Source organism: Schistocerca gregaria, chromosome 2 (genome assembly GCF_023897955.1).
Source record: "Schistocerca gregaria isolate iqSchGreg1 chromosome 2, iqSchGreg1.2, whole genome shotgun sequence".
Lineage (NCBI taxonomy): Eukaryota > Metazoa > Arthropoda > Insecta > Orthoptera > Acrididae > Schistocerca > Schistocerca gregaria.
In genome coordinates, this window is record NC_064921.1 from 466,805,591 (window position 1) to 466,827,935 (window position 22,345).

A 22,345-nucleotide genomic window follows, 5' to 3' on the forward strand; every position below is an offset into this window, starting at 1 on the left:
TCTCGTAGAAAGTCGTTTGTTATAATCAGGTGTGCAGATGTAAGAAAGTATCTTTCCAAGTAATGAGCGTGTCGTTTTTGCAATGCTTTCTACAAAGGAATGTCAATAGAGAGGATAATGGCTTTTTTTTTACCTGTGCCTCTGAAAGTCACACACTAATGGCTTTTTTCCCAGGCGACTATCGCACAGGTGGGTGCCCACGACGCATTACGTCACGGCCACTTACCTTTCATACCGAAATATTTACGACAGCAGTTTCCGCTACAGTGACAGTCTCATATAAAAATATTTTCACAGGTTGAGAATTTGCGTTACAAATCTGTAGAAACAAAATCTTTTAAATATAATAGTGTTCAAAAAATTTTCACCAGCATTGTAATACATTCATGCATTTACATACATTTAATAACTCTTAAAGTACAATTCTTGGTTTCCAACCACCTTTTTCACAAACCAGAGTCCCTAACCACTACTCATTATTCCTTACCTTATTCGTCGACACTTCTTCAATATTTCATCATAACAGATGTGTAGCATAATCAAATAACTCATATAGCATCAGCTTAAACATACCTCAGCAGCATAATACACATAGTCATCGTAATAATATCATAACACCTCAGTCAACTCTCAAAATCGTCGTACCTTCCTCCAATAATTTCAAAACCTAAAAAAATTCTCTGCTCATGTCAAAAGTGTCATCTACCTCAAACGTACCTTAAAAATCATGATCCCATACCAAATACATCATTCAAAGCTCTCATAGTATCACAATGGTTCTGAAAAAAATATGAACATTTCACAAAATACAGACAAAATACAATTTCGTAAGTATGAAGTTATCCAAGTGTGTAATTACGTAAACATATGTCACTGATGTAGTAAAAAAAAATGTTTGTTCCTCTGTTAAATGATCAGATTGCTGTGTAATTTACGTGTTAGAGAAATATGTTACCGATGTGTAAATTTGTATAAGCAAATACCATATTAGCTAGGGCTCCTTGTGCTTGCCATACACATGGTACACAAAGTAAGCGTGTACCCCCCTGAGGATTAATGTAATTATATCCTCAGGTGTTACAGATTACAGCAATGGAATGAAATGTATCATGGAAAACCTTTGTATCATTGTACTTCAAATATCTTTAAAAATAAATGTTTTAAGTACAAAATTAATCACTCAAATACGTGTACTGTAGCGCTAAACTGTGCGTCGTGTTGTAAGATAATCTCTGTGGAAGTGTCGTAGTTATCGTCCTCCGAAAGCTAAGTTCTACAGAAGTCAATGTACGTACCTCATGATAAAGAAAAGTGAAATGCTTTGCGTATAGATATCGTAGTTACTACGCTTATTGCCGTGATGAAGTAAGTACTGTACTGTAACGTATTGTTGTGCTACAGAAAAGGCTGTCTCATTGTAGCTATACCACAAAGTTACTACTAAAACATGTTTTCCTTTCCAGAAGAATTCAGAAAAACTGTGCAGATATAAAACAGATACACCGCAAAAGCATAATGGAAATTGTGTCATTAGTAGCGTCGTAATATAATCGTGTAACTATCAAAGAAACCAAATGCTAAGTCATCTTTAATCTCACAGAAAGTACTTCAAATAAAGTATGTCTTTTCAACTAAACCAAAATGTTGCATTAAAATCTCATTAAAAGTATCTGTTCTAAGTATGTAAGCCTTATAGTCGTTACGTAATCGTGCAACTAACAAGCAAGAATGTACACATAACAACATTGTGTCGTCTGTTCACTATAACAATGCATTCGTAATTTATGTTTAAATAAGTTCTCTTGGTTCTTGACTGGATATTTAACTTCAAACATTGTTGCATGTTAACAATTTCTTAAGTCTGACAAAGCATACTAGTAAGTGAAGTGAAAAATTCTATGGGAGAGACTAAGTTATAAAGCAGATTATCTTTCAATAAACGGTTTTACATGTGAAATGTGGTGCAATCCTTTACTCTTCAGAGTACTCAGTGTTTGAACTTGAAAGCAATTATCATGCGGTATACGTCGGTAAAGAATACTGGAATTTTTCTCAAGGTTGGCGTCTATGTTATTTTTCGCCGAGCCAGCCGGCGCACGTGGCTGCTTGCGGTGTGACTCAATGTCTGTCTCTTTGTTGGCGCGCGTCTTTATTGGGATTACGAGACCTAACTTCCACAAATCCACCTTGTCGGGAGGGCCCTGTCCTGTAGGAATCCCGCCAGTTCTGATGCAATTCAGGTCTGTCGTTTTGTCGGTAGTTACATAGTTTCTTGTTTGTCGGTCATGTGGTGGAGAATTTCTCCCGGAATCGTCATTGCGTGGTGGACCGTTGCGTCTGAAGTTATTCTGTCTCCCCTGATAATAATTAGTTTGGTTCCCATATTGTCTGTTTCCATGGTTTTCTCTGTCATATTCATTATTACAGAGATGCGATCTTTCTCTGTAATTATTACTACTCTGCCAATGGTTGTCATATGGGTGGTGTCTGTTCTGGTCACGATTTGAGTTGTGAGAATAGCCTTGTCGTGTCCAGTTATTATTTCTTTCATCGCGGAATTGCGACGGATGTGACCTGTAATTGTTGTGTTCCTGTTTTCGCTTTCCGCGATTGTCAGTGTCAATTTCTAATTCTTGTAACAATCCGTGAAAAGCCTCAATGTCATCTTTGCAACGTCCTGCCAAAATAATATGTCGTAAATGTTCAGGTAGTTTGATTAGGCAAATGCGGATGAGTTCTGAGGGGCTGTATGGGTTTGACAGGTACTGATTCTTGTGCAACAAATCTTCGAAATATTTGACAAGACTGGAAAATTCAGATTGTTCGAAATGTTTCATCATTATGATGCTATGTTTTACTCGGTCTTGTGTAGCTTGAGACCAATATGCTGAGAGGAAGGCATGACAAAATTCTCCTTCACTGTGACAATCGTGAATGACCGATCGCATTATTACAGCTGGTTCATTCTCCAAGTAGCCACAAATAAATTCTAACCTGTGCGCTAATGACCAGTTGGGAGGAAAACAATGAGAGAATTGATGGAGCCACGCTTGTGGATGAATGTCGTTGCCAGAATTCTTAAATGTTTCGAATTTACGTGCAGTAATGAACAGCTTATAGTCAAAATCATCGTGTCGGCGAGTAGCATATCGGTCATTGTTACGTCATGTCGGCGGTTCCATCTCAAAATTCGGTGCACCTTGCCAATTTCTTTCATGATTTCCGAAATGCCCTGTGTTATTATTTTGTGGCTTTTCCGTATTTCTAAGTTCCTCTTCCCGTGTTGGAGCGCGAGCGTCCTCTGAAATACGTAATTTTTGCATTACCTGCGTCAACTGATCTTGTACTTCCCGGTTTTCTCTTTTGTATTGCGTATTAATTTGATTCTGATTTTGTTTGAATTTCTTAATTTGTTCATACTCTTCTGTGTCAGTGATGGCTACAGGTCTTGTGTCATTCAGATCATCATCTACCTTTGCAGATAAATTAGTGAACTGATCCGAAAGTTCGGCTCCTTTCTCCGATAGTGAACACATTTCCCCAGTGTGTTTTTCTGAACCAAGTTTCAGAGTGTCCATTTGTTTTGAAATCGAATCTACTGTGTCCTTTAAGTTTTCCTGAGTTCTTGCAAGTTGCGTAACCGAATCGGTGGATGCAACTGAGTCTATTTTAGCTTGCAAGGTGTCGTGATTTTCACGAACAATAGTTTGCAATTCTTTTATGGCTGCTTCGTGATTCTGTAATGCTTTTTCATGCCGCGAAAAAATAGGTTGGAAATGCTCACAAATTTGTGTTTTTACGTCATTACAGATTTTTTGACATTTCGATTCAATGTTATGTAACTCAGTAGTTAAATCCTCACGTGTTTGTTCAAGTGTGGTGTCTAACTTCCGAAGATTTTGTTCCATTGTGTCTAACTTTTGAAGATTATGTTCCATTGTGTCCAACTGTTGCTGTGTTTGTCTCTGGTGTTGTTCCATTGTGCCTAACTTTCGAAGATTTTGTTCCATTGTGTGTAACTTTTGAAGCTTTTGCTGTGTTTGTCTCTGATTTTGTTCCATTGTGTCTAACTTTTGAAGCTTTTGTCCCATTTGTTGCATTAATTGTAATAACAATGCACTGGTGTCTGAAACATGTTCCTTAGTGCTATTCGGCAATGCATTTGAACCGACAATATTCGCAGTTTGAAAAACAGAAAATGTGTCTTGACTTATTTGAGAAAACGGTGATGACGCAAAACCTGAATCTACAGTATTTGCAAGTATGTGTCCTGTCATTTCGGCAACCTGAGGCGAGCTGTTGCCGACCGATCGATCGATAATGCTTCCCTGTTCACTAACTGTTTCACTGTCTACACCATTGTTTGCAGCCCGCTCCATTTCCCTATGTACAATTACCAAATTAGTACTTTGAACATTAGTTAATTCATTACTGGGTGGCGCTAACACACTGCTTTCGTCTTCACTGTCATTTCTCAGTTTACTTTGGAGCCTAGTATTACGTTTTTCACACGCCATTATAGTCACAATATTTCACACGACAACACAGAAAAGCACAATTTGAAGAGCAAAATAAGAAAACACATTAACATAGCACTGAAAATAATAACTAGTTAATTGCAAGCGCAGCTGCGAAATACTCAGTGCAAATTTACATGCGTGCCACACCTGTTTTACTGTACAACAATGAAAGACTTTCACAAATCACTTACCTCACAAAAATCTTCGTTACTCAAGCTACTGCAATACAGGGAGCGCCACTACTTCCAGCTAAATAAAAGATTCAAACTATGGAAGGCACTAACTACTGATAGGGATAGTTAGCAAATGAAAGATTTTAATAGAGAACAAACAATGTATTTAACTTAATAGTCATAATATATATATCAGTTCATGACATCAATTCTTACAAATTTCAAAACTCCGCCATCTCTCTCCCCACGTCCACCACTGCTGGCGGCTCACCTCCAACTGCGCAACGCTACGCGCTGTTAGAATCCAGCTGCCGCTGCCCAACACTACAATGGCAGACAACAATGCAAACCAGCCACAGACAGCACACAGCACAGCCAGTGATTTTCCATACAGAGCGCTATGTGGCGTTACCAATAAAAAAACCTTAACAGCCTACTTACACCTTCAATGCGATATACATATTTTTCAAGGATATGTAAGATTTTCTCACTTAGCTTTTTCTGAAACTATTTCTTCAAAGCACAGGAAAAACACGAAATTTCCTGTTGTAGACACACCAATTAAACCATCTTTCAGCTAAAGTGAAATTATTTCGTGCTACGATTAGCAATAATGTCTTTCTTCAAACATTCGCTTTCAACATGGCTCAATGTTCACTGAAAAAGCGCTTTGGCATTCACTACTTGGTATTAGTAAATTTTTAACTTGTGTTTTCTGCATTTTGAGCTCTCTGAAAGTTCGAATCTGCACAAGATTCCCGTATGTACTTTTCCAGTTTTGTGTAGTAGTAGATTTCGTGATCTCTGTTTCATGAAATAGAAAATTCAGTGCGTTAGTTTTAAGTCATAATTGATATTTCCTTTATACTTTCCTCGCAATTATGTGGTCTTCTCCCTGGTGCAATGGAGTCCTGAAGAAAAACAACCTGCTCTCAGAAAAAAGTGTTGTATTATACAGGATATTCATTTTATCTGAAGACATTGAAATACATAGAAAACTACACACCGGATCAAAAAAAAAGTTACAATTCCAATATGTCTCTCCTGTTGGGACTTCTAAAGATACCATAACCGACCCGCCACCCCAACCCCGTTCATGGGTGGCAGAGAGGAAACTTAGAAATCTTCAATGGGAACCCTGTTTTTATTGCAGATTACTATTCTACGACAATTGCGCTGTAATCGGAGGAATAGAAATGGATACGCAAGCGTAATTTACAACACGCTACTCAATGGGCCTTTAATATTCAATGTCACGGGGGCCCCATCTCCATCCTGCGAGGGCAAGGACAGGCCAGTATTTCATAACTTCTAACTGGGAACCCCATTCGCAGTGTTGTATTCTGCCGACATATGGAATAGGGAACTAGTCGACGCGCTACCGTGGTCGTGTAGCGAACTACGATGTATCATACAGACGGCACACTGCGACCGGAGCTCACGCATTGTGCAGACGTAGAACAGGCAGAGGCTCTAAACATGACAATACTTGCGCAGGTTTATTGCCTGCACACCTACCAATCATTTGGAGAACAGACAAGCAAGTGGATGATGAATGTTGAAATCAAAGAAGAAAAAACTGAAATAATCCTCATTCAGCAGAATGTAGGAGAAATGTTGAGCCTGCTGTTTGCCTTATATGCCGAGTTGTTTCCAGAGAACGCTCGTACTCGTTCTTTCTTTTACAAAGTTGCGAACGCCTGTATGTCTGATCGCAGTGGACAGACCGTCAAAAGGAAACGAAGCAAACATATTACAGGAGAAGCTAATGAAATAGCTGTGCTAGCGGCAGTGCGCCATAACCCACGGATAATTGCCCGTCAATTACACCACGGCTCCGGTATGTTCGTAGGTGGTACTGTCACAATACAGCATGGTCATAAGTATCATCCGTATCACGTGGCACTGCATCAAGAACTTCATGGAATTCATTTCCGGAACCGGGTAGAGTTTTGTGAATGGGCACGTCAACAAATGCAAACGACCCCCACGTTCTTTGCCAAGTCTACATGCACAATTCACGGTAGCATTAACCGGCGTAACATGCATTACTGGAATGTAGACAATACCCACTGGTTACGGCAGGTTGACCATCAACGTTTTTGGTGGGTTAACGTATGGTATGGCATCAGCGGGAATTAACTCATTAGTCCACATTTTAACGACAGTACGCTGAATGGATGAAAATATCGAACCTTTCTGGAACAGGAGCCGGCCGAGGTGGTCGAGCGGTTCTAGGCGCTACAGTCTGGAAGCGCGCGACCGCTACGGTCGCAGGTTCGAATCCTGCCTCGGGCATGGGTGTGTGTGATGTCCTTAGGTTAGTTAGGTTTAAGTAGTTCTAAGTTCTAGGGGACTGATGACCTCAGAAGTTAAATCCTATACTGCTCAGAGCCATGTGAACCATTTGGAACAGGAACTACCGGTACTACTGCAATATGTTGCCCTGTAGGTTCGACAACGTATGTGTTTTCAGCATGACGGTTGCCCAACGCATTAGGCAATTGAAGCGCGGAAAGTATTAGACCGTGTTTACAATGGTCGATGCAATGGCTAGGTCGCCTGATGTGATGTGGCTGGATTTGTTTCTGTAGAGATATTTAAAAGATAAAGTGTATCAGGAACTGTGAAAAGACCGTGAAAGCATAGTAGACCACATCAGAAACGTCTGTGCTGACATTGCCGCTCTGGTGTCACCGCCAGGCACCACACTTGCTAGGTGGTAGACTTTAAATCGGCCGCGGTCCGGTAGTATACGTCGGACCCGCGTGTCGCCACTATCAGTGATTGCAGACCGAGCGCCGCCACACGGCAGGTCTAGTCTAGAGAGACTCCCAAGCATTCGCCCCAGTTGTACAGCCGACTTTGCTAGCGACGGTTCACTGTCTACATACGCTCTCATTTGGCGAGACTACAGTTTAGTATAGCCTTCAGCTACGTCATTTGCTACGACCTAGCAAGGTGCCATATTCAGTTACTATTCTGAACAGATAATATTGTGAATCATGTACCGTCAAGAGCGACGCTCATCATTAATGGATTAAAGTTAAGTATGAAACTGAATTCTAATTCCTTGTCATGTTCCAGACCTCACGTCAGTAGAGTCCTTCCCTCCTCAAGCCCTCAAGCCAGCCTGCGTGATCTAAAACGCGTGCATTTCGGCCCCCACTAGTAACACGGTGTTGGCTGTTCTGCCAACACAACAGCCGGAGATATGCGTGTGTCCTTTGTACGATCATTTGAAAAGCGGATCAGTAAGTTTATTGAAGTTACTATGTTTGAACGCTTACTGTAATTGGAAAAGTAGAGTGGCTTCCACCTCGAGCCGCGTCCATAGTGGCGCGTGGAGTAGTCCCTTGTTCGATATGTCAGAGGAATACAGTGTTGAGAATGGGGTTTCCAATTCGAAGTTTTGATATACTGGCCTCTCCTGCCCTCGTACATGGAGGTGGGATCCTAGATGCCGCTGGGTATTCAAGAGCCACTGACTGGCACGTTGTAAATTCGATTATGTATCCATTTCTATTCCTGCGATTACAACGCCATCTGTGGCGAAACGATGAAACTGTTTCAGACAATACGTGTGTAGACTTATCCGGTAGAATCGCAATCTGCAATAAAAAACGTGGGTTCCAGTTGAAGATTTCAAAGTTCCTTCCAGGCACCCACGCACGGGGTGGAATGGCGGGTCGAGTGTGGTATCGTTGGATGCCTCCCCCCCCCCCCCATTCCAGAAAAACAAATTGGATTTATAACTTTCTTTGATCCGATGTGTAGGTTTCGAGTTATGTCAACGCCGTTAGTTAAAATGAACTCCCTGTGTACTGAACGCCCCTCGTAATGACAGCAAATATCCGGCTGGGGAGTTAAACAGGCCTCGCTGCCGGAGCCCCCGGCGGAGTCGTGGGTTGACGTTGGCGGTGGGTGTGCGCCAGCTGACGGTGTCGTCGCGGCCGGCGCCGCTGCGGCTGTCGGTGCTGGCGGCGGCGGTGCCCGCGCCGGGGCTGCGTGGCGTGCCGGCCGGCGCCGACGTGGCCGTCGTGCCCTCCATGCCGCCGGCGCGCCTCGCCAGGGCGCTGCGGGCCGCGCGAGACTCGGCCGCGCAGCGCGCCTGCCCCCTCGCGCTAGCCCTCGACCTCGCCGGGCCAGAGTTCCGCACCGGCTCAGTCTACCACGGACCGGAGGTCTGCAGCTCATACATACACCGAAGCGCCGAAGAAACTGATACAGCCGTGTGCGTTCAAATACGGAGACACGTAAATAGGCAGAGTAAGGTGCTGCGGTCGGCAACGCCTATACAGGCTGTTACAAAACGGTACGGCCAAACTTTCAGTAAACATTCCTCACACACAAATAAAGAAAAGATGTTGTGTGGACATGTGCCCGGAAACGCTTAATTTCCATCTTAGAGCTCATTTCAGTTTCGTCAATATGTACTGTACTTCCTCGAATCACCGCCAGTTGACCCAATTGAAGGAAAGTAATGTTGACTTCGGTGCTTGTGTTCACGTGTGACTCATTGCTCTACAATACTAGCATCAAGCACATCAGTACGTAGCATCAACAGGTTAGTGTTCATCACGAACGTGGTTTTGCAGTCAGTGCAATGTTTACAAATGCGGAGTTGGCAGATGCCCATTTGATGTCTGGATTAGCACGGGACAATAGCCGTGGCGCGGTACGTTTGTATCGAGACAGATTTCCAGAACGAAGGTGTCCCGACAGGAAGACGTTCGAAGCAATTGATCGGCGTCTTAGGGAGCACGGAACATTCCAGCCTATGACTTGCGACTGGGGAAGACCTAGAACGACGAGGACACCCGCAATGGACGAGGCAATTCTTGTTGTTCAGTTGACGATAACCCTAATGTCAGCGTCAGAGAAGTTGCTGCTGTTCAAGGTAACGGTGATCACGTCAATGTATGGAGAGTGCTACGGTAGAACCAGTTGTTTCCGTACCGTGTACAGCGTGTGCAGGCACTATCAGCAGCTGATTGGCCTCCACGGGTACACTTCTGCGAATGGTTCATCCAACAATGTGTCAATCCTCTTTTCAGCGCAAATGTTCTCTTTACGGATGAGGCTTCATTCCAACGTGATCAAATTGTAAATTTTCACAATCAACATGTGTGGGCTGACGAGAATCCGCACGCAATTGTGCAATCACGTCATCAACACAGATTTTCTGTGAACGTTTGGGCAGGCATTGTCGGTGATGTCTTGATTGGGCCCCTATGTTCTTCCACCTACGCTCAATGCAGCACATTATCATGATTTCATACGGGATGCTCTACCTGTGCTGCTAGAACATGTGCCTTTAGAAGTACGACACAACATGTGGTTCATGCACGATGGAGCTCCTGCACATTTCAGTCGAAGTGTTCGTACGCTTCTCAACAACAGATTCTGTGACCGATGGATTGGTAGAGGCGGACCAATTCCATGGCCTTCACGCTCCCCTGACCTCAATCCTCTTGACTTTCATTTATGGGGGCATTTGAAAGCTCTTGTCTACGCAACCCCGGTACCAAATGTAGAGACTCTTCGTGCTCGTATTGTGGACGGCTGTGATACAATACGCTATTCTTCAGGGCTGCATCAGCACATCAGGGATTCCATGCGACGGAGGGTGGATGCATGTATCCTCGCTAACGGAGGACATTTTGAACATTTCCTGTAACAAAGTGTTTGAAGCCACGCTGGTACGTTCTGTTGCTATGTTGCTATGTTGCATCCCATGATTAATGTGATTTGAAGAGAAGTAATAAAATAAGCTCTAACATGGAAAGTAAGCGTTTCTGGACACACGTCCACATAACATATTTTCATTCTTTGTGTGTGAGGAATGTTTCCTGAAAGTTTGGCCGTACCATTTTGTAACACCCTGTACACTGAAGCGTCAAAGAATCTGGCACAGGCGTGCGCATTCAAATACGGAGATATGTAAGTAGGCAGAATAAGGTGCTGCGGTCGGCAACGCCTATAAAAAGCCTAGTTTACACGACGATATTGGGTTGCGTCACTCGCTGTGTGGAATGATTGCACGCAAATGGTTTCATATATGACTGTAGACACGGCGACACCAGTATACACTTCAGTTTCGTTGTTTTGTGAGTCCCTGAGTCGTGTCTGAAGTGAAACTTTTGGCTGTTGCACGTCGCGCGAGTTGTGATGGAGTTAAAGCTGCTTGTGTGGAATCGCTGCATAAGAAAAAAATAAGAAACGTGTTTCGATTCGAGATTGGATGAAGTAAAGACGTCAGCTCGGTTGCTCAGCATCCTTCCTGAAATAAAACGTTATAGTTCTGGGTGGAGATTTTAATTTGCCAGATATAGACTGGGAGATTCGAACGTTTATAACGGGTGCCAGGGACAAAGAATCCAGGCAATTTTTTTTTAAGTGCAGTATCTGAAAACTATCTTGAGCAGTTAAACAAAGAACCGACTCGTGGCGATAACGTATTAGACCTTCTGGTGACAAACAGACCCGATCTATTTGAAACAGTTAATGCAGAACAGGGAATCAGCCATCATAAAGCGGTTACTGCATCGATGATTTCAGCCGTAAATACAATGATTTTTTAAAAAAAAGGTAGGAAGATTTTTCTGTTTAGCAAAACTGACAAAAATCAGATTTCAGGGTACTTGCCGGCTCGACACGAAAGTTTTATCTGAAGTACAGATAGTGTTGAGGATCAGTGGACAAAGCTCAAAGCCATAGTACAATATGCATTAGATGAGTATGTGCCAAGCAAGATCGTAAGAGATGGAAAAGAGCCACCGTGGTACAACAACCGAGTTAGAAAACTGCTGCGGAAGCAAAGCAAACTCCACACCAAACATAAACATAGTCAAAGCCTTGCAGACAAAGAAAAATTACACGAAGCGAAATGTGGTGTGCGGCGGGCTATGCGAGAGGCGTTCAATGAATTCGAAACTAAAGGTCCATGTACTGACCTGGGAGAAAGTCCTAAGAAATTTTGGTCTTATGTCAAAGCGGTAGGTGGATCAAAACAAAATGTCCAGACACTCTGTGACCAAAATCATACTAAAACAAAGGATGACAGACTAAAGACCGAAATACTAAATCTCTTTTTCCAAAGCTGTTTCACAGAGGAAGACTGCACTGTAGTTCCTTCTCTAGATTGTCGCACAGATGACAAAATGGTAGATATCGGTATAGGTGACAGAGAGATAGAAAAACAATTAAAAGCGCTCAAAAGAGAAATACCGCTGGACCTGATGGGATATCAGTTCGATTTTACACAGAGTACGCGAAGGAACTTGCCCCCTTTCTTGCAACGGTGTACCGTTAGTCTCTAGAACAGCGTAACGTTCCAAAGGATTGGAAAAGGGCACAGGTCATCCCCGTTTTCAGGAAGGGACGTCGAACAGATGTGCACAACTATAGACCTATATGTCTAACGTCGATCAGTTGTAGAATTTTGGAACACGTATTATGTTCGAGTATAATGACTTTTCTGGAGACTAGAAATCTACTCTGTAGGAATCAGCATGGGTTTCGAAAAAGATAGTGTGAAACCGAGCTCGCGCTATTCGTCCACGAGACTCAGAGGACCATAGACAGGGGTTCACAGGTAGATGCCGTGTTTCTTGACTTCCGAAAGGCGTTTGATAAAGTTCCCCACAGTCGTTTAATGAACAAAGTAAGAGCATATGGACTATCAGACCAATTGTGTGGTTGGATTGAAGAGTTCCTAGATAACAGAACGCAGCATGTCATTCTCAATGGAGAGAAGTCTTCCGAAGTAAGAGTGATTTCAGGTGTGCCGCAGGGGAGTGTCGTAGCACCGTTACTATTCACAATATACATAAATCAGCTTGTGCATTACATCGGAAGTTCACTGGGCTTTTTGCGGATGATGCTGTGGTATATCAAGAGGTTGTAACAATGGAAAATTGTACCGAAATGCAGGAGGATCTGCAACGAATTCATGCATGGTGCAGAGAATGGCAATTGAATCTGAATGTAGACAATTGTAATGTTCTGCGAATACATATAAAGAAAGATCCTTTATCATTTAGCTACAATATAGCACGCCAGAAACTGGAAGCACTTAATTCCATAAATTATCTGAGAGTAGGCATTAGGAGTGATCTGAAATGGAATGACCCTACAAAATTAATCGTCGGTAAAGCAGATGCCATCCTGAGATTCATTGGAAGAATCCTAGGGAAATGCAGTCAGAAAAGAAATGGAGTAGGTTACAGGACACTTGTTCGCCCACTGCTTGAATACTGCTCAGCAGTGTGGGATCCGTACCAAATAGGGTTGATAGATGAGATAGAGAAGATCCAACGGAGAGCAGCGCGCTTCGTTACAGGATCATTTAGTAATCGCGAAAGCGTTACGGAGATGATAGATAAACTCCAGTGGAAGACTCTGCAAGAGAGACGCTCAGTAGCTCGGTACGGGCTTTTGTTGAAGTTTCGAGAGTATACCTTCACCGAGGAGTTAAGCAGTATATTGCTAACTCCTACGTACATCTTGCGAAGAGACCATGAGGATAAAATCAGAGAGATCAGAGACCACACAGACGCATACCGACAATCTTTCTTTCCACGAACAATACGAGGCTGGAATAGAAGGGAGACCGATAGGTGTACTCAAAGTAACCTCCGCCGCACACCGTCAAGTGGTTTGCGGAGTATGGATGTAGATGTAGATGAATAATTTATAACGGAAGATCGAAGAAGTTCTTTTATTTATATTAGAATGTCACCAGAATTGTTCACGTTTCTTCTAAATAGAGTTAGTTATGCGATAAGGAATAAAGGTACTGTAATGCATGAAGCACTGTCATCAGAACTGAAATTACATATCACATTGTGTGCATTACAACAGAGAACAGTCGGCATGCTATAAGATACTGTTTTAGTTGGTGACGCTTTTTTAATTATCACCAATAATTATTAACATTAACAGTAACAATTATTAACATCAGCTACAATAATTATTCGAAGCAGGCCGCATTAGGAGAAGAATGGTTTGCAAACAACTCTCTTGAAGATAGATCTGTACAGTGGCAATATTTCAAAATTATGACATATGTGAATGGGGGGCACTGCAGTGACATTTTAAATAGATGAATATTGAATAAAGAATGCAGCTTCTTGAATTTGTATAGCCTTCCTTCCTCTCAACAATATTGCTTAACAAAGAGTTTGCCAACTCGAACGATGTAGACGAGAGCATTGCCACAGCTAGAATTACACTTGCTTATATTTTTCTTAATTTAGTTGTATATGTGCTCCTAACTCAATAAACTTTGCCCTGCAGCTCAGATACTGTCAAACCATCTATGTTATGATCGCACATGACGGTCTCAGCGGCAACAATATGCAACTTAGTTTTGTAATCAGCACCACTGAAATCCCACAAACACCTATGCAAAGCATAGATATCCAAGAAAGCGAACATAATTCTTCGTTCCTTACTTGATATTTCAGTTTGTCTACACTCTACGAACACACATAACCTCAAAACTCATGCAACTAGTGTCGCGAAAGTTGGAAGACGCCGGAAGTATTTAGTTTCACCAACGAATCGCGCATGTGCAGCGGCCGGTAGCGCAATTGCCTGCAAGCTAGTGTCGTCGTGTAAACTAGGCAACAAGTGTCTGGCGCAGCTGTTGGATGGGTTACTAATGCTACAATGGCAGGTTATCAAGATTTAAGTGAGTTTGAACGTGGTGTTATAGTCGGCGCACGAGCAATGGGACACAGCATGTCCAAGGTAGCGATGAGGTGGGGATTTTCCCATATGACTATTTGACGAGTGTACTGTGAATATCAGGAATCCGGTAGAACATCAAATCTCAGACTCCACTGTGGCCGGAAAATGATCCTACAAGAACCGGACCAACGACGACTAAATAAAATCGTTCAACATGACAGATGTGCAAACCTTCCGCAGATTGCTGCAGATTTCAATGCTGGGCCATCAACAAGTGTCAGCGTGCGAACCATTCAACGAAACATCATCAATATGGGCTTTCTGAGGCGAAGGCCCATTCGTGTACCCTTGATGACTGCACGACATCCGGCCGCTGTGGCCGAGCGGTTCTAGGCGCTTCAGTCCGGAACCGCGCGCCTGCTACGGTCGCTGGTTCGAATCCTGCCTCGGACATGGATATGTGTGACGTCATTAGGTTGGTTAGATTTAAGTAGTTTCTAAGTTTAGGGGGACTCATGACCCCAGATGTTAAGTCCCATAGTGTTCAGAGCCATTTGAACCATTTTTTAGCTGCACGACACAGAGCTTTACGCCTCGTCTGGGCCCATCAACACCGGCATTGGACAGTTGACGACTGGAAACATATTGCCTGGTCGGACGAGTCTTGTTTCGAACTGTGTCGAGCGGATGGGCGTCGTACGGGTGTGGAGACAGTCTCATGAATCCATGGACCCTGCATGTCAGCAGGGGACTGTTCAGACTGGTGGAGGCTCTGTAATGGTGTGGGCGTGTGCACTTCGAGTGATATGGGACCCCTAATACGTCTAGATACGACTCTGACAAGTGACACGTACGTAAGCATTCCGTCTGATCACCTGCATTCTTTCATGTCGATTGAGTATTCCCACAAACTTGGGCAGTTCCATAGAACAATGCGAAACCCCACATGTCGAGAGAATTGCTACAGTGTGGCTCCAGGAACAATCTTCTGAGCTTAAACATTTCCTATGGCCAACAAACTCCCCAGACATGAACATTATTGAGCGTATGTGGGGTGCCTTGCAACGATCTGTTCAGAAGAGATGTCCACCCCCTTGTACTGTTACGGTTTCATGGACTGTCCTGCAGGATTCGTGAAGCCAGTTCCCTCCAGCACTGCTTCAGACACTGGTAGAGTCCAAGCCACGTCGTGTTGTGTCACTTCTGCGTTCTTGTGAGATACTACACGATATTAAGCACTGTACCAGTTTCTTTGGCTCTTCAGTATTTATATACAGGCAGAGCGCCCAGAAACAGTTTGAAAAGCTTGCATGGGTGACAAATAAGTGTTAAGAAGTTATGTTCGATACGTTGCCCCATTTCCGAGTTAATTAGCATCTCTTTAACCAATCAGGCCGTAGCGCGCTCAAAATCAAGCGGTGTCACAAAACGTGTTCTTCATTTGATTTCCTAAAACCGAAAAAGAGAGCGATACAAAAATTAGACATAGGACGGTAGTAACGTGAGCCAAAGGTTGAGTCGGCCTGTGCGCTATTACCCACGCTTTGAGAACAACTGATACTGACTGTATCTGGTCAGCCGCTCGAATTTGCGTTTGCAGTGGCCTGGCTGGCTATCTTCAGTGCTAATTAGTTCGGAAATGGAGCAACCTATCAAATTCTTTTCATAAGAATTATTTCTCAGCACAGCCTATACTGCAACACTCTTACAACATTTTCAGACTTGTTCTGAACACCCTATACTCACATCTGCGTGTGTTGTGTGTGATTCAGTTGCCCCCACCGATGAGTTTTATGCAATCCGCAACGCTTTAAAAAACGCGTGGGAGATTTTCGTGTTCTCTCGCTCGTTGTGTGTAAACCGTTACACCTACATAAAAAACAGACAGAGCCTTCTTGTAGGAAATTTAATGCAGGTAAATTACGTACTGAAATACATTCTCGTTGGAGGCCATAGTTTTCGAGTTATTCAAGAGAAACGCATTTGATAGTCACTTTTGTATGTTTTTTCTTGAATAATTCGAAAGCTTACGGGCTCCAGAGAAAACATATTTCAGTACAAAATTTAACTACAATGAATTTTCCTACCAAAAGCTCGTGCTCATTTTTTCTGCAGGAATAATATTTCGGATGTAGCGAACAAGAGAACATGAAACTCTTGCACACGTGCTATTAGACGACAATGCGAGTTGCATGAAACTCTTAGGTAGTGGTAGCTGAATTACCCTTTATATATGTATATATACATACAAAGAAAAAATACCTATACTGTCAAGTTATTTTAAATTTGACTCGATTTTGTAGGCCATGAAACATCACATACCCTCTCAATCCGTGAAGTAACATCTCGCTTCCTTCCCCTTTCTGGTGTTTAACTTTTTTGTCAGGCAGTATATATAAAATGTATGTGTCTGCTGTAATCAATATTCGGTCGTGTACATATACGTATCGCTCTGATAGAATCACGGAACAACTGAAAAAAAAGTTAGTGTGCTATTATGATGGCTTCATGAGCGATCTTGAATATAAAAACTATGTTTTAAGGGTTGATATGTAAAAGCCTGCCCTCCAGATATCTGACCACTCGTTTTGTACATGTAAAACATTCCTCCATAAAAGAGGAAGGTGAAAATTTCTCGGGTATGCCAATATCTTTTGTTTTATTATGTTTGTACTTGTTGTACACTAACGAAAATAAGTGTCTCTTTATCTGTGAAATAATTCTGTTTAAAATACACTCTGTTGTTGTTGTTGTATGTTGTGGTCTTCAGTCCAGAGACTGATTTGATGCAGATCTCTATGCGACTCTATCATGTGCAAGGTTCTTCATCTCCCAGTACCTACTGCAACCTACATTCTTCTGAATCTGTTAAGTGTATTCATCTCTTGGTCTCCCTCTGCTTTTTTTACCCTCCACGGTGCCCTCCAATACTAAATTGGTGATCCCTTGATTCCTCTGAATATGCCCTACCAACCGATCCCTTATTCTATTCAAGTTGTGCCACAAATTTCTCTTCTCTCCAATTCTACTCAATACCTCCTCATTAGTTATGTGATCTACCCATCTAATCTTCAGCATTCTTCTGTAGCACCACATTTCGAAAGCTTCTATTCTCTTCTTGTCTAAACTATTTATCGTCCATGTTTCACTTCCATACATGGCTACAATACTTTGAGAAACGACTTCTTGACACTTAAATCTATACTCGATGTTAACAAATTTCTCTTCTTCAGAAACGCTTTCCTTGCCATTGCCAGTCTACATTTTATATCCTCTCTACTTCGACCATCATCAGTTATTTTGCTCCCCAAATAGCAAAACTCCTTTACTACTTTAAGTGTCTCATTTCCTAATCTAATTCCATCAGCATCACCTGACTTAATTCAACTACATTCCATTATCCACGTTTTGCTTTTGTTGATGTTCATCTTATATCCTCCTTTCAAGACATTGTCCATTCTGTTCAACTGCTTTTCCAGGTCCTTTGCTGTCTCTGACAGAATTACAATGTCGTCGGCTAACCTCAAAGTTTTTATTTCTTCTCCATGGATTTTAATTCCTAGTCCAAATTTTTCTTTTGTTTCCTTTACTACTTGCTCAATATACAGATTGAATAACATCGGGGAGAGGCTACAACCCTGCCTCACTCCCTTCCCAACCACTGCTTCCCTTTCATATCCCTCGACTTTTGTAACTGCCATCTGGTTTCTATACAAATTGTAAATAGCCTTTCGCTCCCTGTATTTTACCCCTGCCACCTTTAGAATTTGAAACACAGTATTCCAGTCAACATTGTCAAAAGCTTTCTCTAAGTCTACAAGTGCTAGAAACGTAGGTTTGCCTTTCCTTAATCTATTTTCTAAGATAAGTCGTAGGATCAGTATTGCCTCACGTGTTCCAACATTTCTACGGAATCCAAACTGATCTTCCGCGAGGTCGCCTTCTACCAGTTTTTCCATTCGTCTGTAAAGAATTCATGTTAGTATTTTGCAAGAGTGGCTTATTAAAGTGATAGTTCGGTAATTTTCACATCTGTCAACACCTGATTTCTTTGGGATTAGAATTATTATATTCTTCTTGAAGTTTGAGAGTATTTCGCCTGTCTCATACATCTTGCTCACCAGATGGTAGAGTTTTGTCAGGACTGGCTCTCCCAAGGCTGTCAGTAGTTCTAATGGAATGTTGTCTACTCCCAGGGCCTTGTTTCGACTTAGGTCTTTCAGTGCTCTATCAAACTTTTCACGCAGTATCATATCTCCCATTTCATCTTCATCTACATCCTCTCCCATTTCTATAACATTGCCCTCAAGTGCATCGCCCTTGTATAGACCCTCTATATACTCCTTCCACCTTTCTGCTTTCCCTTCTTTGCTTAGAACTGGGTTTCCATCTGAGCTCTTGATATTCATACAAGTGGTTCTCTTTTCTCCAAAGGTCTCTTTAATTTTCCTGTAGGCATTATCTATCTTACCCCTAGTAAGATAAACCTCTAAATCCTTACATTTGTCTTCTAGCCATGCCTGCTTAGCCATTTTGCACTTCCTGTCGATATCATCTTTGAGACGTTTGTATTCATTTTTGCCTGGTTCATTAACTGCATTTTTATATTTTCTCCTTTCGTCAATTAAATTCAATATTTCTTCTGCCACCCAAGTATTTCTATTAGCCCTTGTACTTTTACCTACTTGATCCTCTGCTACCTTCGCTATTTCGTCTCTCAAAGCTACCCATTCTTCTACAAAAAGACGCACCTCGAAGGATTTATTCGAACTGGACGGAAATCAGCAGATGTGACGTACATGTGCAGACAAAGAAATGATTAGAATTTAACAGAGATTGGATGATTTATTCAGAAGAAAGACTTTAACAAATTGAGTAAGTCAGTTCGAGCCGGGACTCATCACTGAAGACAATTTTACGTCAGTGAGTGAGGTTCCAGGCCGAAGACGTGTCTGGAGGCGCCCCGGACGCAACGGGATACCAACCCTCCTGTCGCCCGTGATTCAGCCCGATAACCAAGAGTAATGGTCTGCGACGCTATTTCTTTTCGTTGCAGGACTTCTTTTGTAGTCACTCGCAACAAACTTGCAGCGGAGCGGTATGTCGACGATATTCTACGGCACATTTTGTTGCCCGTCGTGGCAAGCCATCCTGGGCTTACATTTCACCATGATAATGCCCGCACGCACACGGCGAGAGTTGCTCCTGTCCGTCTTCGTGCTTACCAAAGCCTACCTTTGTGAGCAAGGTCACCGGATCTCCCCCCAGTTGAGAACGTTTGGAGCATTATGGTCAGGACCTTCCATCCATCTCGGGATTTTGCCGATCTAAAGGACCAGTTGGACAGAATGTGGCACGATATTTCCCTGGAGGACGTCCAACAGTTCTGTCAATCAGTGGCAGTGATAATAACTGCTTGAATAAGGGCCAGAGGCGGACCAACATGACTTGCTCAATTTGCAAAGCTCTTTCTCTGGAATAAGTCATCCAATTGTCCTGATATTGTAATCATTTGTTTGTCTGTACGTGTACATCACATCTACCGATTTCCGCCCCATTCGGATAATTCCTTCGTGGTGCGTCGTTTTTTTTATCTTAGAGTGTAATTTACAAGGTAGTGTAATGAATTAACTGGAACACCATTCTATTATAAAAGTATTATCTTCGATAGTTTATGGCCAAAGGAAGTTTATTCAAGGTTGGTCTAGCTTCATAAAGAGCCTCATCCTTCGTTTTCATCACGAAATTCCAGGTTGGAAATCAGCACTATAAGGAAAACGACAGATTGCTACGCGTTGATTTGGAGACTGGCATAACGAAAAGATTGTTACGAATTAACTTTCGGCCAAAGACTTCTTCAAATAACAAAACACAAAGAAAGGTTCACACATTTTCATCCACACAAACGAGCACACCTCACTCACACGTGAATGCTATCTCCCATAGATCGGAGCGGAATGAACGCCTGTGTTCTTTTTTGTGTTTTGTTCCTTCGGCCGAAAGCTAAATTGTAACAATCTTTTCGTTGTGCCAGTCTGCAACTCAACGTCTTATCTTTACGATCAGTAGCAATCTATCTACTTCCTTATATTGTTAAAAAAGGTCTTTTCCAGTCTTTTATTTCACGAAATCAGCAGATGTGATGTACATGCACAGACAAACAAATGATTAGAATTTAACAGAGATTGGATGATTTATTCAGGAGAAAAACTGACAATTTGAGTAATCAGTTGAAGCGGGACTCATCACTGAAGACAATTCTACGTCAGTCAGTGAGGTTCCAGGCCGAAGACGCGATGGGATACCAACCCGACTGTCGTTCGCGATACGGCCCGATAACCAGGAGTAATGGTCTGCAGCGCCATTTCTTTTCGTAGCAGGACCACCCTGCAAGTGTGTTTGGTTCCGGCACATGGAAAGTGTACTTCAGGAGAGAGGTAGGCATGCGCAAATACTCTTCCTTGCCACATATAAGGCTGGTGTGGTCTTATCTCTCTTCAGATAACTCTTCACGGCACGACACGGCCAATGACGGCACTTGCCGAGGCTGCTCACAGGGTATCTGGAAACGCAGCTCCATGACTGTCCACCTAGCGGCCACTAAGAATTCCCGTGTCGCCGAAGTTCTCACAGAAGTCTCTGTACGTCTATCTTTTCAGAGATGGTTGCGAGACTCGGCTGGGCGCTGCGCGACATCAAATCAAACACCTTTCAGACGTCCAATTTCCAAATTTATTTTATTTGGCTTCCAGTTTCGGCGATGTACTACGCCACCTTCAGGCCCCTGACTGACGTGCAGGAAGATTCCACCTCAGTTCTTGTCAAAACATGGCCCGGCATTCAAATACTAGTATTTGCAGATTTCTGCTTGCTATAGCGATCGCTTCGACCGGAATCTTCCAACTGTACTCAGTTTAGAAATTAGACGGCTGAAAGGTGTTTGATTTGACGTCCTGTTCTCACACAACGTCCTCTATTTGTTTGTGTTCCTCTATTATTGGGTTATCTCCGTTGATGTTACACGTTCTGCTTCATATGCCCACTCTTTGCTTTGATCAACTTCTACAAGGCAAATGCCTGGATTTTCTGCTGTGGTTGCTTCAACAATTCTTTCCTTCCGACAGGTTTCTAATTACTTCAAGAACATATCTGATGTTTCGTTCAGTTTGCTCCGTTACTTTTCTTTTTTCAGTGTTACAGAACGTATTTTATTTTGGAAGATTTCTTATTATCATATGTCACTACTGACTGTCTGTTGCACTCCCATGCCACGTGATCCGGTGTTTCTTCACACCCATACCCCCATGAGTTGCTAGGTATTCGGCTTATTCGTTTCAGGTAAGTAGGGCATGATCCTTGTCCGTTCAAGTAGTGGCTCATACTCTTTGGGGGTTCTGCGTATCTTAAACTAAGCCGATTCTTCACGTTCGGGAGGAAACAATAAACACGTTTACCTGTTGTCGGTGCCCGAAGAACGTACCATTCCCGCTGAAGGCCAGCTTAAATTTCTTTTTAAGTCTTACAAGTTGTCCTACGATTTTCTACGGCCTTTGAACGTCTACATTCTTCAATCAGTGCTAAGTACCCTTCTTCCAAAATTGCACGTCTATTGACATGATTCCTAAAACGAGTAGCAGAGCTCCAGCTAGTGTAGTTCTGTATGCACCTTCAAGAATAACGCTTCGTTCTACACGAACCAGCGCTTGTGCTGATTTCACCAGTTGCAGCCTAAGAGCCCAGACGCTAGGTTCATAGTCTGCAATAGCTACCATAATGGCCTCGAAAGGTACATTCCAATACTTTTCAATACTTTTTAATGGTAATCCAAATATATCCTGTCCTGTATTCGTTGTCTTGTGCGTTATGGAAACACCTTTTTCTCAAAAAATGCTGGATGTGAGATGATAAATTTTGTTTCTCCTCTAACACCATCTCCAGATGTTTGTTGGCCTTTCG

At 42.6% G+C, this 22,345-nt stretch overlaps 1 protein-coding gene across 1 annotated transcript in view; it reads left to right on the forward strand.

The window, feature by feature from the left end:
* The window catches only part of LOC126335838 (pyruvate kinase PKM-like), a 153,731-nt gene that overhangs the window by 15,550 nt on the left and 115,836 nt on the right, over positions 1 to 22,345 (forward strand). Inside the window, exon 2 of the mRNA XM_049999307.1 lies at positions 8,629 to 8,877. Within this exon, the coding sequence (XP_049855264.1) occupies positions 8,629 to 8,877 (249 nt within the window). The remainder of the gene's footprint in view (positions 1 to 8,628; positions 8,878 to 22,345) is intronic.